Genomic DNA, 17842 nt, shown 5'->3' on the forward strand with positions numbered 1-17842 from the left:
GCAACTCTTCCATGAAGACCACTTCTGGCCAGACTTCTCCAGACAGTAGATGGGTGTACCTGGGTCCCACTGGTTTCTGCCAGTTCTGAGCTTATGGCACTGCTGGATATCTTCCGATTTCAAAAGGTAATAAGCTTGATGTGTCTTTTATCTGCTGCACTAAGTTTCCTTGGCCGACCACTGCGTCTACGATCCTCAATGTTGCCCGTTTCTTTGTGCTTCTTCAAATGAGCTTGAACAGCACATCTTGAAACCCCAGTCTGCTTTGAAATCTTTGTCTGGGAGAGACCTTGCTGATGCAGTAGAACTACCTTGTGTCTTGTTGTTGTGCTCAATCTTGCCATGACATGAAACTGTCTTCCACAACCTCACCTTGGTAGCAGAGTTTGGCTGTTCCTCTCCCAGTTTTAAGCCTCCTACACAGCTGTTTCTGTTTTAGTTAATGACTGTGTTTCAACCTACGTGTGACATTGATGATCATTAGCACCTGTTTGGTATAATTGGTTGATCATACACCTGACTATAATCCTACAAAATTCCTGACTTTGTGCAAGTGTACCTATAAGAATTGATGCTGGTTTGAAGGCAAAAGGTAGTAACACCAAATATTGATTTGATTTAGATTTTTCTTTTGTTCGCTCACTTTGCATTTTGTAAATGGATAACCATAAGCAACCATTATTTATATTTCTGAAAGCAATCTTTGTTTACAGCATTTTCTCACACCTGCCTAAAACTTTTGCACAGTACTATATATATATATATATATATATATATATATATATAGTGGCAAGTGGCTGGGGGTGGTACCCAGCCGGGATGCCCGGAAGGACCGGAGGAGGGATTACGCCTCCTCCAGACCACGAGGGGGCAACCGCCCTGGTGGTTATGGGGACCGTGGGAAAGGAGCTTAGAAGCTCAACCCTATAGGGGCTCGTGTTCACCGCCAGGGGGCACCCCGATGCCTGAGGAGCCCTGGCCCTCAGCACTTCCGTCACACCCAGAAGTGCTGGGGGGAAGAAGACTACGGACACCCGAAGTGCTTCCGGGAGCACAGCCGGCACTTCCGCCACACCGGGACGCTCATTGGGAGGCACCTGGAGCACATCCGGGTGGATATAAAAGGGGCTGCCTCCATCCATTCGATGGCTGGAGTCAGGAGGAAGAAAGACGGAGCTCGGGAGGAGAGGAGTGGAGGCGGACCTGAAGAGAGGCATTGGTTGTGAGGCCTGGACTTTGGGGGTGAAAGTGGGTTGTGTGCTGTCTCTTGTAACTAGTATTGTGTAAATATATGTGTGTGGTGCTTAAAACAATGTCTACCTGTCTGTGTCCGGGCCATATCCCACAATATATATATATATCACAATGATACAAACCAAGGGCAGAATGCATGCATGCTCCAAAATCTCCAAATTATGATGGCAAGGAGGAGTTCAGCAACCAAAAAGGTCCAGCCAAAGTGCTAAACAGTTACTATAGAATCAAACATTGTCAAAGTAGCTTTACTTTGTTATCCAAATACTTGGACAATTAGAACATATTTTATAACAGAGGTGTTGTGACTGTGGCAAAACAGCAGAGTCCTAAAGTTAAGAAAATGGCAGTGTTTATAGTATTTACAAAATGGCATTGCTTAAAGTAATAGTGAAGGAAAAATTATAATTCTATAACAAAATTAATCAAAGATAAATATAAGAAATGAAATGGTGAATCATGACAGACAGAAGCTCAGAATTATACTCACTACAACAATAAAAAATGTTAGAAAATCTAATTTTCTTACCAAATGACAGGTCTTTTGTAAATGTGAACTTGCAACTGACTATCTGTGATATTCTTTGAAATGGCAGGTGCCCACAGAGTAGTTCAAACATTGTGACTCCGAGAGACCATGAGGTAGATGGGATGGCCTGAAATTGCTTCAAGCGAAACCACTCAGGAGGAGCATATAAGGTTGTACCTGGATATATAAGAGTAGTAAAAACTTATCATGTCTGTCTCATTTGATCACTAGTGCAAATAATACCTTGCATACCTTCAAAATTGTCATATTTCCCCATCTTCAACATGGTTCCACAGCCAAAATCAATCAGCTTGATATTTAAAGTAGTGGTCTGTATCAAAATATTTTCTGGTTTCAGGTCTCTATGAAAAACCCGGCAGGAGTGGATATGCTGAACAGCATGGACAACTTGGCAGATGATATTTCTGGTTACATCTTCAGTCAGATGGCCTCCTTGATTCTTCATATAGTCAATGAGATCCATGGAGGCCTCCATAAGTTCCATCACCAGCACGTTCTTAGTGGGTCCAGTAAACCAATCCAGCAGTTTGATCACACCAGGGTGTGTGGGATCAGAAGCCTGCTTCATTAGTCCCACCTCCCAAGGCAAAATTTCCATTTCATTATTTGACTAGAGGAATAAACAATGAAAGGATACTAGTAAATGAGTGACAAGGCTACCACAGGAAGACCTTTCCCTTTAATGAATGAGAAGTCACAGTACATGCAACAGTTGCATCCTCAAGACGTACTGTCTCCCTGTGGCACTGTCAGTCATCATACTTATTATTATGCAGCAGTAGCAGCAGCTTACGGTAGCAAACTAAACAAGAAAGCTATTCAGAACAATAGGAAACAAAGATCTAAAATGTCTTATGTGGACTTACTTTCTTCAAGATAACTTTTTCTGGTTCTGCATCCATAACCTTAATGGCCACCTATAAATAAAAGATGTTAAAAAGAGAAAATGCATCAATATATTTCCCATACTCGCTCAGTCCAATTAAGTGTCACTCAAGCCCTGTCCACACTACTGTATTTTTGTTTAAAAATGCAAACGTTAATTTTCATTTTCACCTTTCATCCACATTACCCTGTCATTTTCAACCCCTGTAAACAGAGATTTCTGAAAACGCAGTTTTAGTGTCATGGTGTGGATGGTCAAAAACATAGACTCTATTAGTGATCCGATTTGTTTGTGTTTATTAAGTGTCCCTTTCCTGTTTAAATCCTGGTCTTTACAACATCTTGTTCCCTGATCTGTCATCCTTCGCATAATAACAGTGGGAACAGAAGAGCTGCTATCCATGCCTCGTGTTGTGTTGCTAACCTGTATGCATCTAAATTGAGTTTTGTACAGTTTGAATGCTGCATACATGTGCAAAAGGCAAATCATTTACGGATTGAAGACGTTCTGCAAAAAATCCCATGGCTGGCCATGTTAAAACCCCTTAAAGGCTCCGTGTATGACTGTATATATATGTGTACTTTTCTAATTTAATATTATTTATTGTATCAGTATGCTGCTGCTGAAGAATGTGAATTTCCCATCGGGATTAATAAAGTATCTATCTATCTATCTATCTAAAGGATCACCGGTTTTGGGTAAGTCATCCATTCAGCACACATACTGTACTTAGTGTAACCAGATTGACTATGTCATATACAGTATGTTTTCAGTCAATTTAGTGTCGATGGGAATATCTTTATAAAGTGAAAATGCTAGTGTACACAAAGATCATCTTTATTTAAAAATGATTAAAATAAAACCGTATAAGTGTGGATGTAGCCTCATAGTTGGAGCTCATTTCAACATCATTAGGCCCAATTAAAGGAAGAAAGTACAGGGTTACTTCCAATTCCAATCCACCATACAACTCATTTGCGCAAACACAAATTCACTTATACTAGGTTTATTTATTGTTTCAGTCAGTTTGAGTGGAAACTGGGGTACAAAGAGAAACTCCAAGTAGAGAGTGGGGAGATCATGTAAACTCAGAACAGACAGTTTCTACACCAGGCCCTGAATACAGGATTTTTAAGGATTAATGACATTAGCACTATTAACCTTGGGCATCAGGGAAAAAAGTAAATGGACTCACATGCTACCAGAGTCCATTTAAACTGATTAAATGCACTGATGAATATAGGGCGGGGGTAAAAACAATCCCCTCACATACCTGGCTGTGGTCCTCTATTCTTTCTGCTACCCACACCTGACCAAATCCACCACCACCTAGCAAGCGCCCAAGGATGTACTTTTCAAATACAACCTTGTATTCTGGAAGAGACAGTGATTAACATCAAGTAAGCAACTTAAATTTCTGGATAGCTGATTGCATTCAAAAGTCATTTTGTTCAACCAGTTCTACCTGCATCGGCTTTGAGCTGACTCAGCACAGCAGAAGGTGACTGTTTGACCCTTTCTTCATCATCATCATCTTCTTCTTCAGATAAATCAAACTCTCCTTCCTCTGTCTCATCTTTTTGTGCACCCTGAAATGAAAGTAAGACTTGTTAACATTCCAAACTTGACACTCTACCTACCCTCATGTTGCACTTTTTCATTTAGGTCTACGTTACCTTCACAATGTAGTGTGAAAATAATGGAATATTAGTGCTTTTGAATACATTACAATATTTTTATAATTATTAAACAAAAATATGTGTAGGTTATCTTCCAAATAATGAGAGGCTTGAAGAAGCATATCAAGATCAGAGTCTGTCAGGTTTAGCTCTCAATATAAATCTGGAAAAACTTGGTTTTTGTATTTTTCCTTCCACACTATCATTTTCCGATCACTTTTTGAAATGGCAAAAACACATAGATATTTATTGAATATGTACAAATTCAGCCAAGAATGATATTTGTCTACAGAAAAAAACTGACTTTGGAAAAGGACTATCCATACAGTAAAATGAGATCATCATGAACAAAAATGAAGTCATTGCTTGATCACAAGGCAATCATATGACAGTGCTTTCAAAAAGGTCAATTTTCCCCATCCACACAAATGTATACACTATTGGGGGCATTTCCAAAACAATTCTTTATTTGTTGTTACAAATCTTATTTCAGTGTGGATAGGAGGCAAATGAATTTGAACTCAAGAGGGCAGCATTCCGACAGGATGTTACTTGAATAGCAGCATCATCTGTACAGCATTTCAGTTGGCTTCCAGAGATTGCTGCCTACAAAGCAACAATTTTGGGGAGTATGAACAAATATAACAATTTACATATATACAGCAACACATCATATACTGCATATACATATCTCTCTATTATATAAAAAAATCTTGGGATAAGACGAGACTTTTTCAGAGAGACGAGACGAGACATTTCCAGAGAGATAATTTCACATCCCGCGAGACAAGACTTGTGCCAAGAGATGAATTGAAAACCTAACCGGTACAAGCAGGGGCAGAAATAAAAGACAAACAGTAGAAGAAGAAAAGATAAAGAGTAGAAGAAAAAATAGAACATTGTAAAGAGGTTCAAAAATTTTGGTGCAATACACATGCAGAGCAGGTTAGAGATTATGAAAGTACTAAAATTCGAAAGTCTCAAAAAACTGACAGTAAAGATCACATTAACGCTAACAAACGGAAATTATTACTCGGAGAAATAATGAAACAGCGGAGAGATATTTGGACACAGAGCGATTGTTCGGCTTTAAAGTTTAAGTGGAAGACTTGTAGATCGTCTAAATCATGTTGTCATCAGGGAAAAATAGTGTTTCTTCCCAGAGGTGTATCCGCGAGAAATAAAAGATTTGTTATTTAGTGAACGTGAAATCCACAAACACTACAGGCAAAATATCTGAAACTACAATAATCTGTTCGAGTAAGCATCGTTCAATACTCAAAATGTAGATTTACACAATTCAGGACCATATGCAATATGAATCTGTGGTCCCGCAACAATTAAAGCTACTACAAGTTTAATTTCAAAGAAACCACAATTCAGTCAGGTTTATATATATGATCACGGAGAAGAGATGCAACATAGAATTGAAAGAGTTATACGATCGGACGTATTAGAAATTCTACAGCCAATAATGGATATAAATCCATACGTCTAAACGCGGATAACATTGGACAACAAAGAAGATCTTGATATGCCATTCGTATTAAAACATTTACAGTTTCCCATTAGAATAGCTTTTGCAAAGACAATTAACAAATCTCAGAGCCAAACATTCGAAAAAGTTATTTTATTCAATAGTGAGAAAGAAACGAAATTCAATCATGGGCAGTTATACGTTGCATTGATACATATGTAACAATTCCCATGAAAATAAAAATCTGTTTAAATTTTACATCCGCATCCTCATACGCAAGTGGCAGAACCGCAAAGAGGCTAGTGTGTAGCACGGGCCAGGGGGTTGACGAGCGAAGCTAGCAGGGGGCACAGCCCGCTAGTATATAATATTCACAAATGGGCAGAAATGTTAGAATAGATTGCATTGTTAATTTCTTTGTAGTTGGACCACAAATATTTGTAGCTTCTTCTTAGCTTTAAGTACTATGCCTGTTTAGGAGTCCCCACACTTAGACCTATGAGTACTGTAACTTCCAATCTGTTCTTTAGTTCTCTTATATCAGGAAATTAGCTGCAAGCAGGGCTGAAATGTGAAAGGGTGGTAATAATATACAGGCTACTCAAAAGTCTTTTCATTGTCTTTTCATCTTTGCCCGGGCTTCTTTGGAGGGTTTCACTTTTCCAAAATGGGTATCATAGAACTTTGAAGGCTAACCATGGCATGGCACCCTTTTCCAATGGGGTCAAATAAAATGTGGCCTAAAATATAATACTGAGGAAAAAAAATAATATGAGTTTTTCCATTATTGACTTCATTTAATGAAATTGGCCTTTAAAGATTTTGCAAGCTGCAACTAGTAGTAACTGGTGCAAGGTTGAAACTATGACTGAACAGTGTACTATACTCACTATAGTCACTATAAGAGCATGGAAGATATTAACATTAACAAAGAATTTAAAGATTCATGTATTGTGATAAGCGCTTCACGGTGGCACAATGGGTAGCGCTGCTGCCTCGCAGTTAGGAGACCTGTGTTCACTTCCCGGGTCCGCCCTGTGTGGAGTTTGCATGTTCTCCCTGTGTCTGCATGGGTTTCCTACGGGTACTCTGGTTTCCTCCAAGACATGCATTGGCGATACTAAATTGTCCCTAGTGTGTGCTTGGTGTGTGTGCCCTGCGGTAGGCTGGCGCCCTGCCCGGGGTTTGTTTACTGCCTTAGTCCGATTTAGTAAATGAGTGGATCTATGCTTTCATTACAGTAACCTGAAATCGTAATGCCCCATCAAACAACTGTTAAATAAACTAGACATCACTTCAAAAACCTGAAGAGGGCACTACTCACACAAAATTGAGCTTTGAAAGATTCTTTCAGAATGAAAACACATTAACATGCATAAAAACAACAGTGGAGTCATTTAAATCATCAAATTTTTAGAATTTTTCCAACTTTTTAACTGAATCATTAAGGTGGTCACTGAACTATAATCTACATATCCTCCAATGACTTATTCATTTACAATCACAGAATGAAAACAAAAGTCAACCTTAACATAGCACAAGTTGATCACAAGGTGTACTGTATACACAAGCACAGCCATACATATTCTGAACCACCAGTCTACTTATAAAATGTGTTTGGCCCCACTGAATGTGGTATACAAAAATGAGTTTTGTCTTGTGTGATGGATTATAGTCAACAATAGACTCATTTGGTAACTTCAGTTTTTCTGATCCCAGAAACCCTAGTGATCTTAAACTGAGAAGAACTCCACATCAGCTCACCAATGTGTGGAAAGGTGGAGAATGTAAGTGTTGACAGTCAGGGGCATCATGCAATTGACTATACAGTGTAAAATAAAAAGTCAGTCTTATATGTACAACACTGGTATTTAATAATAATAATAATTCATTACAGTTACTCCTGTCATTTATGCATATATCCACAATTTTGTAAAACTGTATACTAGTTGTTATTTATAATGATTATACGATAAGTGATATGATGCTGTGGCATTTTATTTAAAATTACTTGCATGGTATGTGGACTTTAATGTATATCTAATCTTGGGAATACAGGGTCATTATTGTGATATGTATAGAGCACAGGAAGATTCTTACTTGTTATGTGTTACCTTGGAGGCATAAAATAATCATATTGCAATTGCCTGAACTATATTAAAAAGCAAGCTGCAATCTGCCTAGGCTTGAGGATTTTTGTTCAAACGGACCAAGATGACCTGTAAAATCATCATTTGGAAATGTTATCTCAATCTATGCATACATTCTTTCATTTTTATGTAACTGTATAATATTAACTTTAGAATGAGCAGACAGGAAGGATGGATGGATGGATGGATGGAGATTGCACAGATTAAGCAGAGCTATCCATCACCAGAAAAAGTAGTCAATTAACTGTGTATAACATCACAAAGTCTGGAACCACATGTTGCTTTTGGACATAAAGAACGACTTAGAAAAGAGAAAGAGAGAAATTAAAAGGGGTTAGAGAAAGGCTGTTTCCATTGGAGGAAGACACCTTCAGCCTGACTGCTGATTTTAAACAACCTGCCCATGATGGCATTCACTTTTGACAGTGACGTTTCTTTTGCTGCGAATCTTAAGTAAGCAAAAGGGCATTTTAATTTAGGACTATACATCCAGACTTTATTATCCTTTTGTAGTTTCTCTTATATTATCTTCTGCTGCTATTACAGTACTTTACTCTTAATAAATACTACTTTGCTGTTACATTCCTTGCATATTTTGATGGAGATTGCCACTTTCATCCTCACAGATTTATCAGGCTCAGAGAGACACCTGAACAGAGGACAGCACGATTAAATGAACACATCGTTGGCTGGTAAGTGGTAAGCATTAACCAAGGTGTATTAGCCATCATGGATCTATTCTCAGAGACGAAGTTATATCAGCCTTTAGGAGTATGTTATATCGGTGTGTTTGTGGTTCACTGAGGTGTGACAGGCTACGCAGGCACCACTCACAATCAATGCTTAAGTGGAAAGGATCTGTGTGTGTGTGTGCTATGCTTAGTGTGTGAGAGTGAAAATGAAGTTGTTTAGTTTCTCTCACTTCATGATAATAAAACATGCAATATATCACCACTCTCCGGCACCATGATTACAGAATATAATAACTTTACCTCAAAATGCCTAATAAATACAATTTCTTGAATGTTTGCATATTCGCAAAATGGTATTGTTATATATACAATTCATAAATATTTTTAAATCTATGCATACTTCATTAGGGTTACTACACTGACGGAATAGATCTATATTGTGAAATTTAAGGGTACAGGCTGATTTTTGTTGAATGTACAAATTAAGACAAAACCTGGAAATTCACCTTAGTCATTTTCAAGCAGAAATTTGCTTTTTGACATGAGAGACATTTGCATGAAAAAAGCAGATTGTGCTGAGGAAAGAGTGGATTTCCACTCCAAAATTCTGTGAATTTGCACAAAGCAAAGCTGGTTTACACTCTACAGTGTGCTCCTAACTGGGAGGAGAATACATTTATCTCCAACATTTTTCTTTTCTTCCAAATATGCAGTATATGAGGTAAAATAGATTTTTTGATCATCCCTCACTTAATATAAAACCTTTAGAACATGATCCTAGAATCTTAACCCTCACCTGCTCCTGGATGACTTTGTGAAATATGTGTTCTTATGGCTAAAGACTATTTTACTAGGAACAACTTCACCAAGGCATTTTGGCTACTTTCAAAGCATACTGTATCTGAGGGGTCCGGTATTATCTAAATCAGTATGTAGGAGAAAGCAACACACAAACATGTTTGAAATCAAGCCCTTCATCATAATATTTGAAGGAGAATGTGTATAATTATCCTCTTCTGAGCCCTGAACCAGTTATTCTCCAGACTGAGAGTAAGTTTTACCCAACAAAAAATAAGAAACAATTGGAACATAAATTGCATCATTCACTATCTGAATATGGAGAATAGACAAATAAAACTTAACATTCCAATTATATAAGTGATTAATTGCTATTAATCTTACTGAACTGAATTCCAGAGAGGATTCCATATCCAGAACTAATTCCAATGGATTCCATGAAATATCTGATAACAGTACCGAAGATCTATATAGAACTCCAGTGATTTACCCATTAACATTTTTAGGAAAATGAAGGTGCTATCAAATAATGACCGCAAATAATGAAAGTAGAAATAATTATACAATGGAATGTTGGGCACAATCCAGTAACAGTTAATTCCATTAAAATGCATGATATATCTCAGCAATCTAGGATGAAAATAAAACAACTCTAAATTAACTTACTTAACTGCACTGGATGGCAGCAGTTGATAAATGAAATTGAATTTAAGAGTCTGATCATGATTGGGGTTAAAGTAGCCAAGGTCATAACCAAGAGACTAAGGAACAAATAAAGCACAGGACATGAAACAGATTATTGTAATAAAACAAAGCGAGAGTGTCAATAACCAGAAATATAAGCATTTTGTCTGTGTTGACACACACACAAACAAAAATTATGTATGTTTTAATAGAATATTATATTAAAAGCTGCTATAGTCTCTTTCTCATGAAAACAAATACACACAGACAGTGGCCATATTATAGAGTGCACCTGGTCATGACGTAATTATATTCTTCCAAACTTTCAGTCATGTGGCAGAAACATATTCACACACACACTTATATATACAGTATATATTGCTATATAGTAACTGCCAGTATTTGGTATATAATACAATGAGTACATGACACGTTTTTATGTGTGTGTGTGTATATTATATATATATATATATATATATATATATATATATATATATATATATATATATATATATATATACATACACACACACACACACACACACACACACACACACACACACACACACACACACACACACATACATAAAATCAGGTCCATAAGTATTTAGACAATTATATGATTTTCAGAATTTTGGCTCTGTATGATACCACAATAGATTTGAAACAAAGCAATCATTTTGAATGAAGTGTAGACTTTCAGCTTTATTTTAAGGGGTTTACCAAAAATATACTATGAGCCATTTAGGAATGACATCCATTTTTCTGTATAGCCTCCCCATTTCCAGGGGCTCAAAAGTATTTGGACGTTTGACTGATAAGCTGTTCCATAGCCAGGTGGGAGCAGTTCCTTCATTATTTCATTAACTATTAAGCAGGTAAAAGTTCTGGAATTGATTCCAAGTATGGAATTTGAAATTTGGAAACTGCTACTGTGAACTCTCAATATCAGGTCCAAAGAGCTGTCCATGCATGTAGAAACAGACCATCATTAGGCTGAGAAAACAAAACAAACCCTTTAGAGAGATAGCAGAAACACGAGGAGTGGTCAAACCAACCATTTGGTACATTCTTAAAAAGAAGGAATGCAGTGGTGAACTCAACAACATCAGAAGGTCTGAAAAACCACGTAAGACAACTATGCTGGATGATTGCAAAAGGTGCAAGGTGAAGAAGAACTGCTCACAACATTTAGCCAAACTAAGAACTCTTGATTGTAGACTTTGGTAATTATAGTCTGCTTCCTGGAGAGTGAAGACTTCATGAAATTAAAGACAGAGGGTTAACCAAAAGGTGCAAACCACTGGTAAACTGCAAACAAAGGAAGGGCAGATTAGACTTTGCTAGAAAATATTTTTAAAAGCCTGTCCAGTTCTGAAACAATTTTCTATGAACAAAGGAAGCTAAGATCAATATATACCAGAATGTTGGAAATAGAAGAGTACAGAGAACAGAAGGAATGGCTCATGGAGGCAGTTTTATGGAATGAGCATACAAGGCTGCAAATGGAAGTCAGTCACTAGTGTTTATTGATGATAGGACTTTTGGCAGAAGTAACAGGATGAATTCTGAAGTGTACAGGGATATATAATAGCTACTCAGATTCAGCAAAATGCTAAAAAAACTGATTGGACAATACTTCAAAGTACAGATGCACAATGAACTAAAACATATTGCGAAAGCAAATCAAGTGCTTTTTAAAGCAAGGAAATGAAACATTCTTCAATGGCCAAGTCAATCAACTGATCTCAACCCAGTTAAACATGCATTTCACTTGCTGAAGACAAAACTGATGGCAGAAAGTCCAACAAACAAGCAGCAACTGAAAACAGCTACAGTAATGAACTGGCAATGCATTACTAGTGTAGACACCAAGCACTTGGAGATGGCCACCTGTACCAGACTTCAGTCAGTAATTGACTGTAAAGGATTTTCAACCAAATATTGAAAATGATCATTATATTTATGATTATGTTAGTTTGTCTGAACACTTTTGAGCCCCTGAAAATTGGAGAACCATGTACAAAATTATCTGTCTTTTGTAAACAGCTCATACAATTTTTACTATATATATTATGGGGTGCCAAACAGGCAAATATAATGATTTTCTGAATATATAACACCAAAGCCTGATTATATAAAGTCAGTGTCGAAATATATAAAGTCATTTCTGAATATATAAAGTCGGCGTCGGAATATATAAAGTCAGTGTCGAAATATATAAAGTCATTCCTGAATATATAAAGTCAGCGTCGGAATATGTAAAGTAAAAACTTGAATATATAAAGTCAGTATCAGAATATATAACATCAAAACTTGAATATATAAAGTCAGTGTCAGAATATATAAAGTCATTCCTGATTATATATAACGTCAAAGCCTTATTATATAAAGTCAACGTCGGAATATATAAAGTCATTTTTGAATACATAAAGTCAGCGTTAGAATATATAAAATCATTCCCGAATATATAAAGTAAAAACTTGAATATATAAAGTCAGCTTTGGAATATATAAAATCATTCCTGAATATATAAAATTAGGACAATCCACAAATAAAATGGTCTAGTTCCATCAAATATTCTCTAATTTCCGTGCTTGTCATTTCACTCGTACTAGTGAAAGGTAAACTTCAGCAGAAGCCACTCGATCGGGATTGTAGGGTTCGTCCAAAAATGCGCCCATACAAAAAGAATAAATAAATATTGTGTTCAAAATGCCAGGCACATACATCATTTTGAATACATTAACTGAACATCCATCCATCCATTTTCCAACCTGCTGAATCCGAACACAGGGTCACGGGGGTCTGCTGTAGCCAATCCCAGCCAACACAGGGCACAAGGCAGGAACCAGTCCCGGGCAGGGTGCCAACCCACCGCAGGACACACACAAACATGCCCACACACCAAGCACACACTAGGGCCAATTTAGAATCGCCAATCCACCTAACCTGCATGTCTTTGGACTGTGGGAGGAAACCGGAGCGCCCGGAGGAAACCCATGCAGACACGGGGAGAACATGCAAACTCCACAAGCGAACCCAGGTCCCCAGGTCTCCCAACTGCGAGGCAGCAGCACTACTCACTGCGTCACCGTGCCGCCCTTTTTATATATAATCTTTTTTTTTTCCTGAAGAAGTGTTTGTTAACTTATTTCATTACGTTGTATTAGAAACTCATTGAGTTTACTAAAAATGTGCCTGAGTCGTTTCAAGCAATATCAATATAATCTGATTTTAAATTTATATATTCAGGAATGAGTTTATATATTCCGACGTGGAGTTTATATAATCAGGAATGACTTTATATATTCCAACACTGACTTTATATATTCGGGAATGACTTTATATATTCCGACATTGACTTTATATATTCAGGAATGACTTTATGTATTCTGACACTGACTTTATATATTCAGGAATGACTATATATACTCTGATGCTGACTTTATATATTCAGAAACAAGTGTTGACTTTATATATTCCGACGATGACTTTATATATTCAAGTTTTGACTTTATATATTCCGACGCTGACTTTATAAATTCAAGTTTTGACTTTATATATTCTGACACTGACCTTATATATTCAAAAAATCATTGCATTTGCCTGTTTGGCACCCCATAATATATATATATATATATATATATATATATATATATACATACATATACATATACACACACATACATACATTCACACCATAGATAAATGGGCAAGATGTTTAGTTGTTTGACCAGTCATTAGAATGATCTAGCAACTTAGACTGTGATATGATCAGATTTTCAACATCAAAACAATGATTACTTTCTCAGGATTTTCGTAGACTACAATACCTAGAGGTTACGGACATTCAGGTCAGGTCAGGTTAGGAAGCATGCACTATTACAGTGCGTTACCACACTCAACACATGATGAAACAGCTCAGGATTCTGGTTGGCAATCACCAAGGCAGACACGTGGTCAAGTCCCACCCCACCAACCCCCCCTAAATGGCCATCTTTCTGTGGCAGCCAGGTGTCACATGGGCATTCCCCTTGGCCTGGTCCAGCTGCTCAGTCCTCATTGCTGCAAGCTGGATCACACTCAGGGAATACTACCACATGACCGTAATGCTGTAACTGACGCTCGTTTACAATGCAGGTAATGTGCCTCATTTGGGACTCCATGAGCAACCACTCATTTGATACAAAGTCAAACCAGCGGTACTCAAGGATTCTCACAAGAGACACAGTACCAAAGGAGCCCAGTCTTCATCTCAGGTCACTGGATAGCATCCATGTCTTGTAACCATATAACAAAACAGGGAGCACCAGGACTCTAAGAACTTGCACCTTTGTTCTTTTGCAAAGATATCAGGAGTATCACACACTCATTTCCAGCGACCTCATGACCCCCCCAGAAACCCCACTCTCCCAATCCGTCTACTGACTTCATACGAAGAATCACCAGAGACATGAATGTCACTGGTGAGGTGCGTAAACCTCTTGATGATGTTGACATTCTCTCCACAGATGAACACACTGCTGATGGCGGAGCCCAAGAGGTCATTAAAGGCATGGATCTTGGTTTTTATCCAGGACACTTGCAAGCCCTGAAACTCAAGACTCCTCACCTAGTCTCTCGAGAGACCCAACCAGAGGCTCTATTGACTCTGCAAAGATCATAGCATTTTCGGCAAAATTAAGATCAGTGAATCTTTTTTCATCAACAGATGCCCCACAGCCACTGAACTCAAAAACCCTGTCCAACATCCAGTCCATGCAAGCACTGAAAAGAGAAAGAGAACACACCCCCTACAAACCCCAGAATCAACTAGGAAAAATGCAGAGGTTCTGCCTCCACTCTGCACAGCACTCACAGAACCAGTGTACTGGATACCACAGATCCCTGCAGCCTTCCCTGCTCACAGCTGGTTTATCACCAATCTCAGTGAGATTGGGAGGTTCACAGCTAATTGGATGGTCAGCCTCTAGAACCGTGGACCCAGAGATATCCATTGTCCTAGCCAGATGATCAGTTTTAAACAGCTGCTAAAAGTAGCCAACCCAGCAGATCACAGCGTCATCCATAAGGACCATTCCATCACCCATCCTGACTGTGATTCTCCAAGGAACATATTCATGTGAATAATGCTTCAATTCCTCACTAAGCAGGAGGGTCACTAGACCAAAGATAGTGTGTCACTTGCTCACAGATTCCTCTAACAAATGCCTCCTTATCTGCCCTCAGAGCCTTCACAGCTGTCTTCTTCAGAGGCCGGTACAGACTTGAGTTGTCATCAAGCCATGCATTGCGACTACTCTCAAAGATATCCAGGGTACACTGTAAGATGAAACACCTCCTTCTGGGCACACTGGTAACACCAATACAACCCTCAGCAACCTTCAGGGTCTTGTCACAGAAAGTCTCCCACATCACATTCCAATCAGCAGCCGAACCCAAGTCTGTAAGTTCCTGAACAAACTATGTGCAACTTCATTAGAAAGAGCCTGATCTTGGAGTTTGGCCAGGATTCAGCCTCATTCTCCAAGTAGCAACAGAGTAGCAACAACAAGTTTGTGGTCAGAATTCAGAAGCTGGACACTTCTGTAGACCCTGCAGTTCTGTAGGAGCCACCAGCGTCAGCCCACGAAGATGTGATCAATCTGCTTCACCACACCACCATTACTGAAGTACCAGGTCCAATGATGTGGCTTAGAACGCTGGAACCAGGATCTAGCGAGCTGGAGCCTCTGACCTTTTGCAAAGTCAAGGAACATGGAGCCATTTTCACCACAGTCGGCAGACCCATGGGGACTAACACAATCTTCATTGCCAGTCAGTGCCAGTGATCACTTTGAAGTCACTAATGACCAGAGGAGTGTCTCCTCACCATCACCCATAAACCACAGAGTGAAGTTATGAATAAAATGTCTCCCACACTGAGATATCACTCAGCACAGTGGAGCATACACTGAGACAACAGACAGACCACACAAAGGGTGCCTTAATCTGAGTCTCACAATACGCTCATTGAAAGGAGTGACATTGGACACCATCGGAAGAAGCCAATCCGCTACAACAACAGTATGACAGCCATCAGAAGAGAAAAAAAAAAAAGATTTTTGTGCAATAAAAAAAAAAAAAAAAACAGTAAATGACTGTGTTAATGGTTAATTATAGAGGTCAGACAAAATGACATAATTAACAGCTTGTGCAGTGCAGAAGCAATACCTGAATGAAACATGCATTGGACCTTGAGGCAGATGGGCTACAACAGCAGACACCCACACCAGGTTCCAGTCCCTTCAGATAAAAATTCTGGATTACTGACGGTTATCTGGTGTGAAAAACCTGAATTCCTGCGGTCATGTGTTCAAGGTACAAGCTAGTGGTGGTAGTTTAGGCTTTAGCTGCTCCAAAGTTTTAATGTTAGCAGACATGTACTGCCTATGGTATGACTGGATCAATTAATAGTAAATTTAAATAGAACCGATTTAAAATAACTCCTTCTGAAGGGTAGAAATTACTTACTTCCCACTTGTCCTCATTCCGTCTTAGCGCTTCCAAAATTTCTTTCAGCATTCTAAGAATGTCCTCACGGAAGGTGTCCATTTCAAGACATCGCTGCTCATGCTTGAGGCTTTTCATTTCTGAGTAGATAGTACTAGTCACACAATCTTGACGCTGCTCTTTGACACCATGGATCTCTTCTCGAAGTTGGCAGTTGGCGCTCTTTATCTCACAAATGTCTGCCTCCCTCCTGCGCAGCTCTTTATTAAGTTTCTTGAGATCATCTTTTGTTTCACGCAGCTGTGCCTTCAAGTAACCCACATCTGACTCATTAACACGGAGTTGGCATATCAGCTTCCACATCTGGTCAGTGACAGTTGAAATCCTGTTGGCTAATTGTTGCCGACTTCCCCCGAGGCTGTACAATCTAAATGCCATGCAAACCCCAGAAATAAGCAGCAGGATGTTTAGCACCAATGAGCCTCCAAGAAATAAGTCAGGCACCACCGTTACCTCTGGAAGAGGTCGTGATTGTGACCCCAGTAATGGGAAGCCATGGCTGAAAAGATCGAATATAGTGCTCATTCCCAAGAAGCTTCTATGTTGCGTACTCAAGCCTATGCCTGTCTATCACGGGAAGGAAGCACACTCAGCACAACTCACTGAACAATGGCCAGTGTCATACTCTCACTCAGCTGAAATAGTCTGACTGGTAGGAAACAACGCGAGATGTGATATGGCCAGAAACTGCATTATCCTTAAAGAACCATAGCATATAATGTTCTGTTTGGGCCTAATATGATCGGATGGTTGTTGTGTAAAACACACAGTCTTTCCTTGAGAAAACATTATTTTTTAGTTTGTCAAAATATTTGGTAGGAGTTCACTGTTCATTACATTTCTGTAATTCAGTATTGCCAGTTTATCACCGTTATTCACTCTGTTAAGTCTTAAGCTTTCAGAGTAAGAAAAATAATATCAGAAATAATAAAGTTCCCCGTTGGACAAATAAAGTTTTGTCTATCAATCTATTATACCCCATATAACACATGGTCACGGGGGTCTGCTGGAGCCAATCCTAGCCAACACAGGGCACAAGGCAGGAACAAACTCTGGGCAGGGCGCCAGCCCACCGCAGTCAATCTATTATCTATATTACTAAATGACAGTTTAATAT

General features: G+C 38.7%; 1 protein-coding gene across 1 annotated transcript; it reads right to left on the bottom strand.

The window, feature by feature from the left end:
- Positions 1–1574: 1574 nt before the first annotated feature.
- LOC127526555 (uncharacterized) lies at positions 1575–17306 on the bottom strand. The gene is made up of 5 exons (XM_051922285.1): positions 16687–17306; positions 4156–4279; positions 3964–4064; positions 2671–2721; positions 1575–2414 (listed from the first exon to the last, which is right to left on the bottom strand). The coding sequence occupies exons 1-5, from the start codon at positions 17248–17250 to the stop codon at positions 1989–1991; spliced, it is 1266 nt and encodes a 421-aa protein (XP_051778245.1). The 5' UTR covers positions 17251–17306; the 3' UTR covers positions 1575–1988.
- Between the last annotated feature and the right edge of the window lie 536 nt (positions 17307–17842).

Source organism: Erpetoichthys calabaricus, chromosome 2, assembly GCF_900747795.2.
Source record: "Erpetoichthys calabaricus chromosome 2, fErpCal1.3, whole genome shotgun sequence".
In the NCBI taxonomy this organism is placed as follows: Eukaryota; Metazoa; Chordata; class Cladistia; order Polypteriformes; family Polypteridae; genus Erpetoichthys; species Erpetoichthys calabaricus.

Excerpts from the sequence above, each read along its gene's own strand:
- LOC127526555 (XM_051922285.1), bottom strand. The coding sequence starts at position 17,250 with ATGAGCACTATATTCGATCTTTTCAGCCATGGCTTCCCATTACTGGGG. Across the intron at positions 4,280-16,686 it reads GGAATGAGGACAAGTGGGAA|GGTGCACAAAAAGATGAGAC; the intron begins GTAAGTAATTTC and ends CTTTCATTTCAG. Across the intron at positions 4,065-4,155 it reads TCAGCTCAAAGCCGATGCAG|AATACAAGGTTGTATTTGAA; the intron begins GTAGAACTGGTT and ends TGTCTCTTCCAG.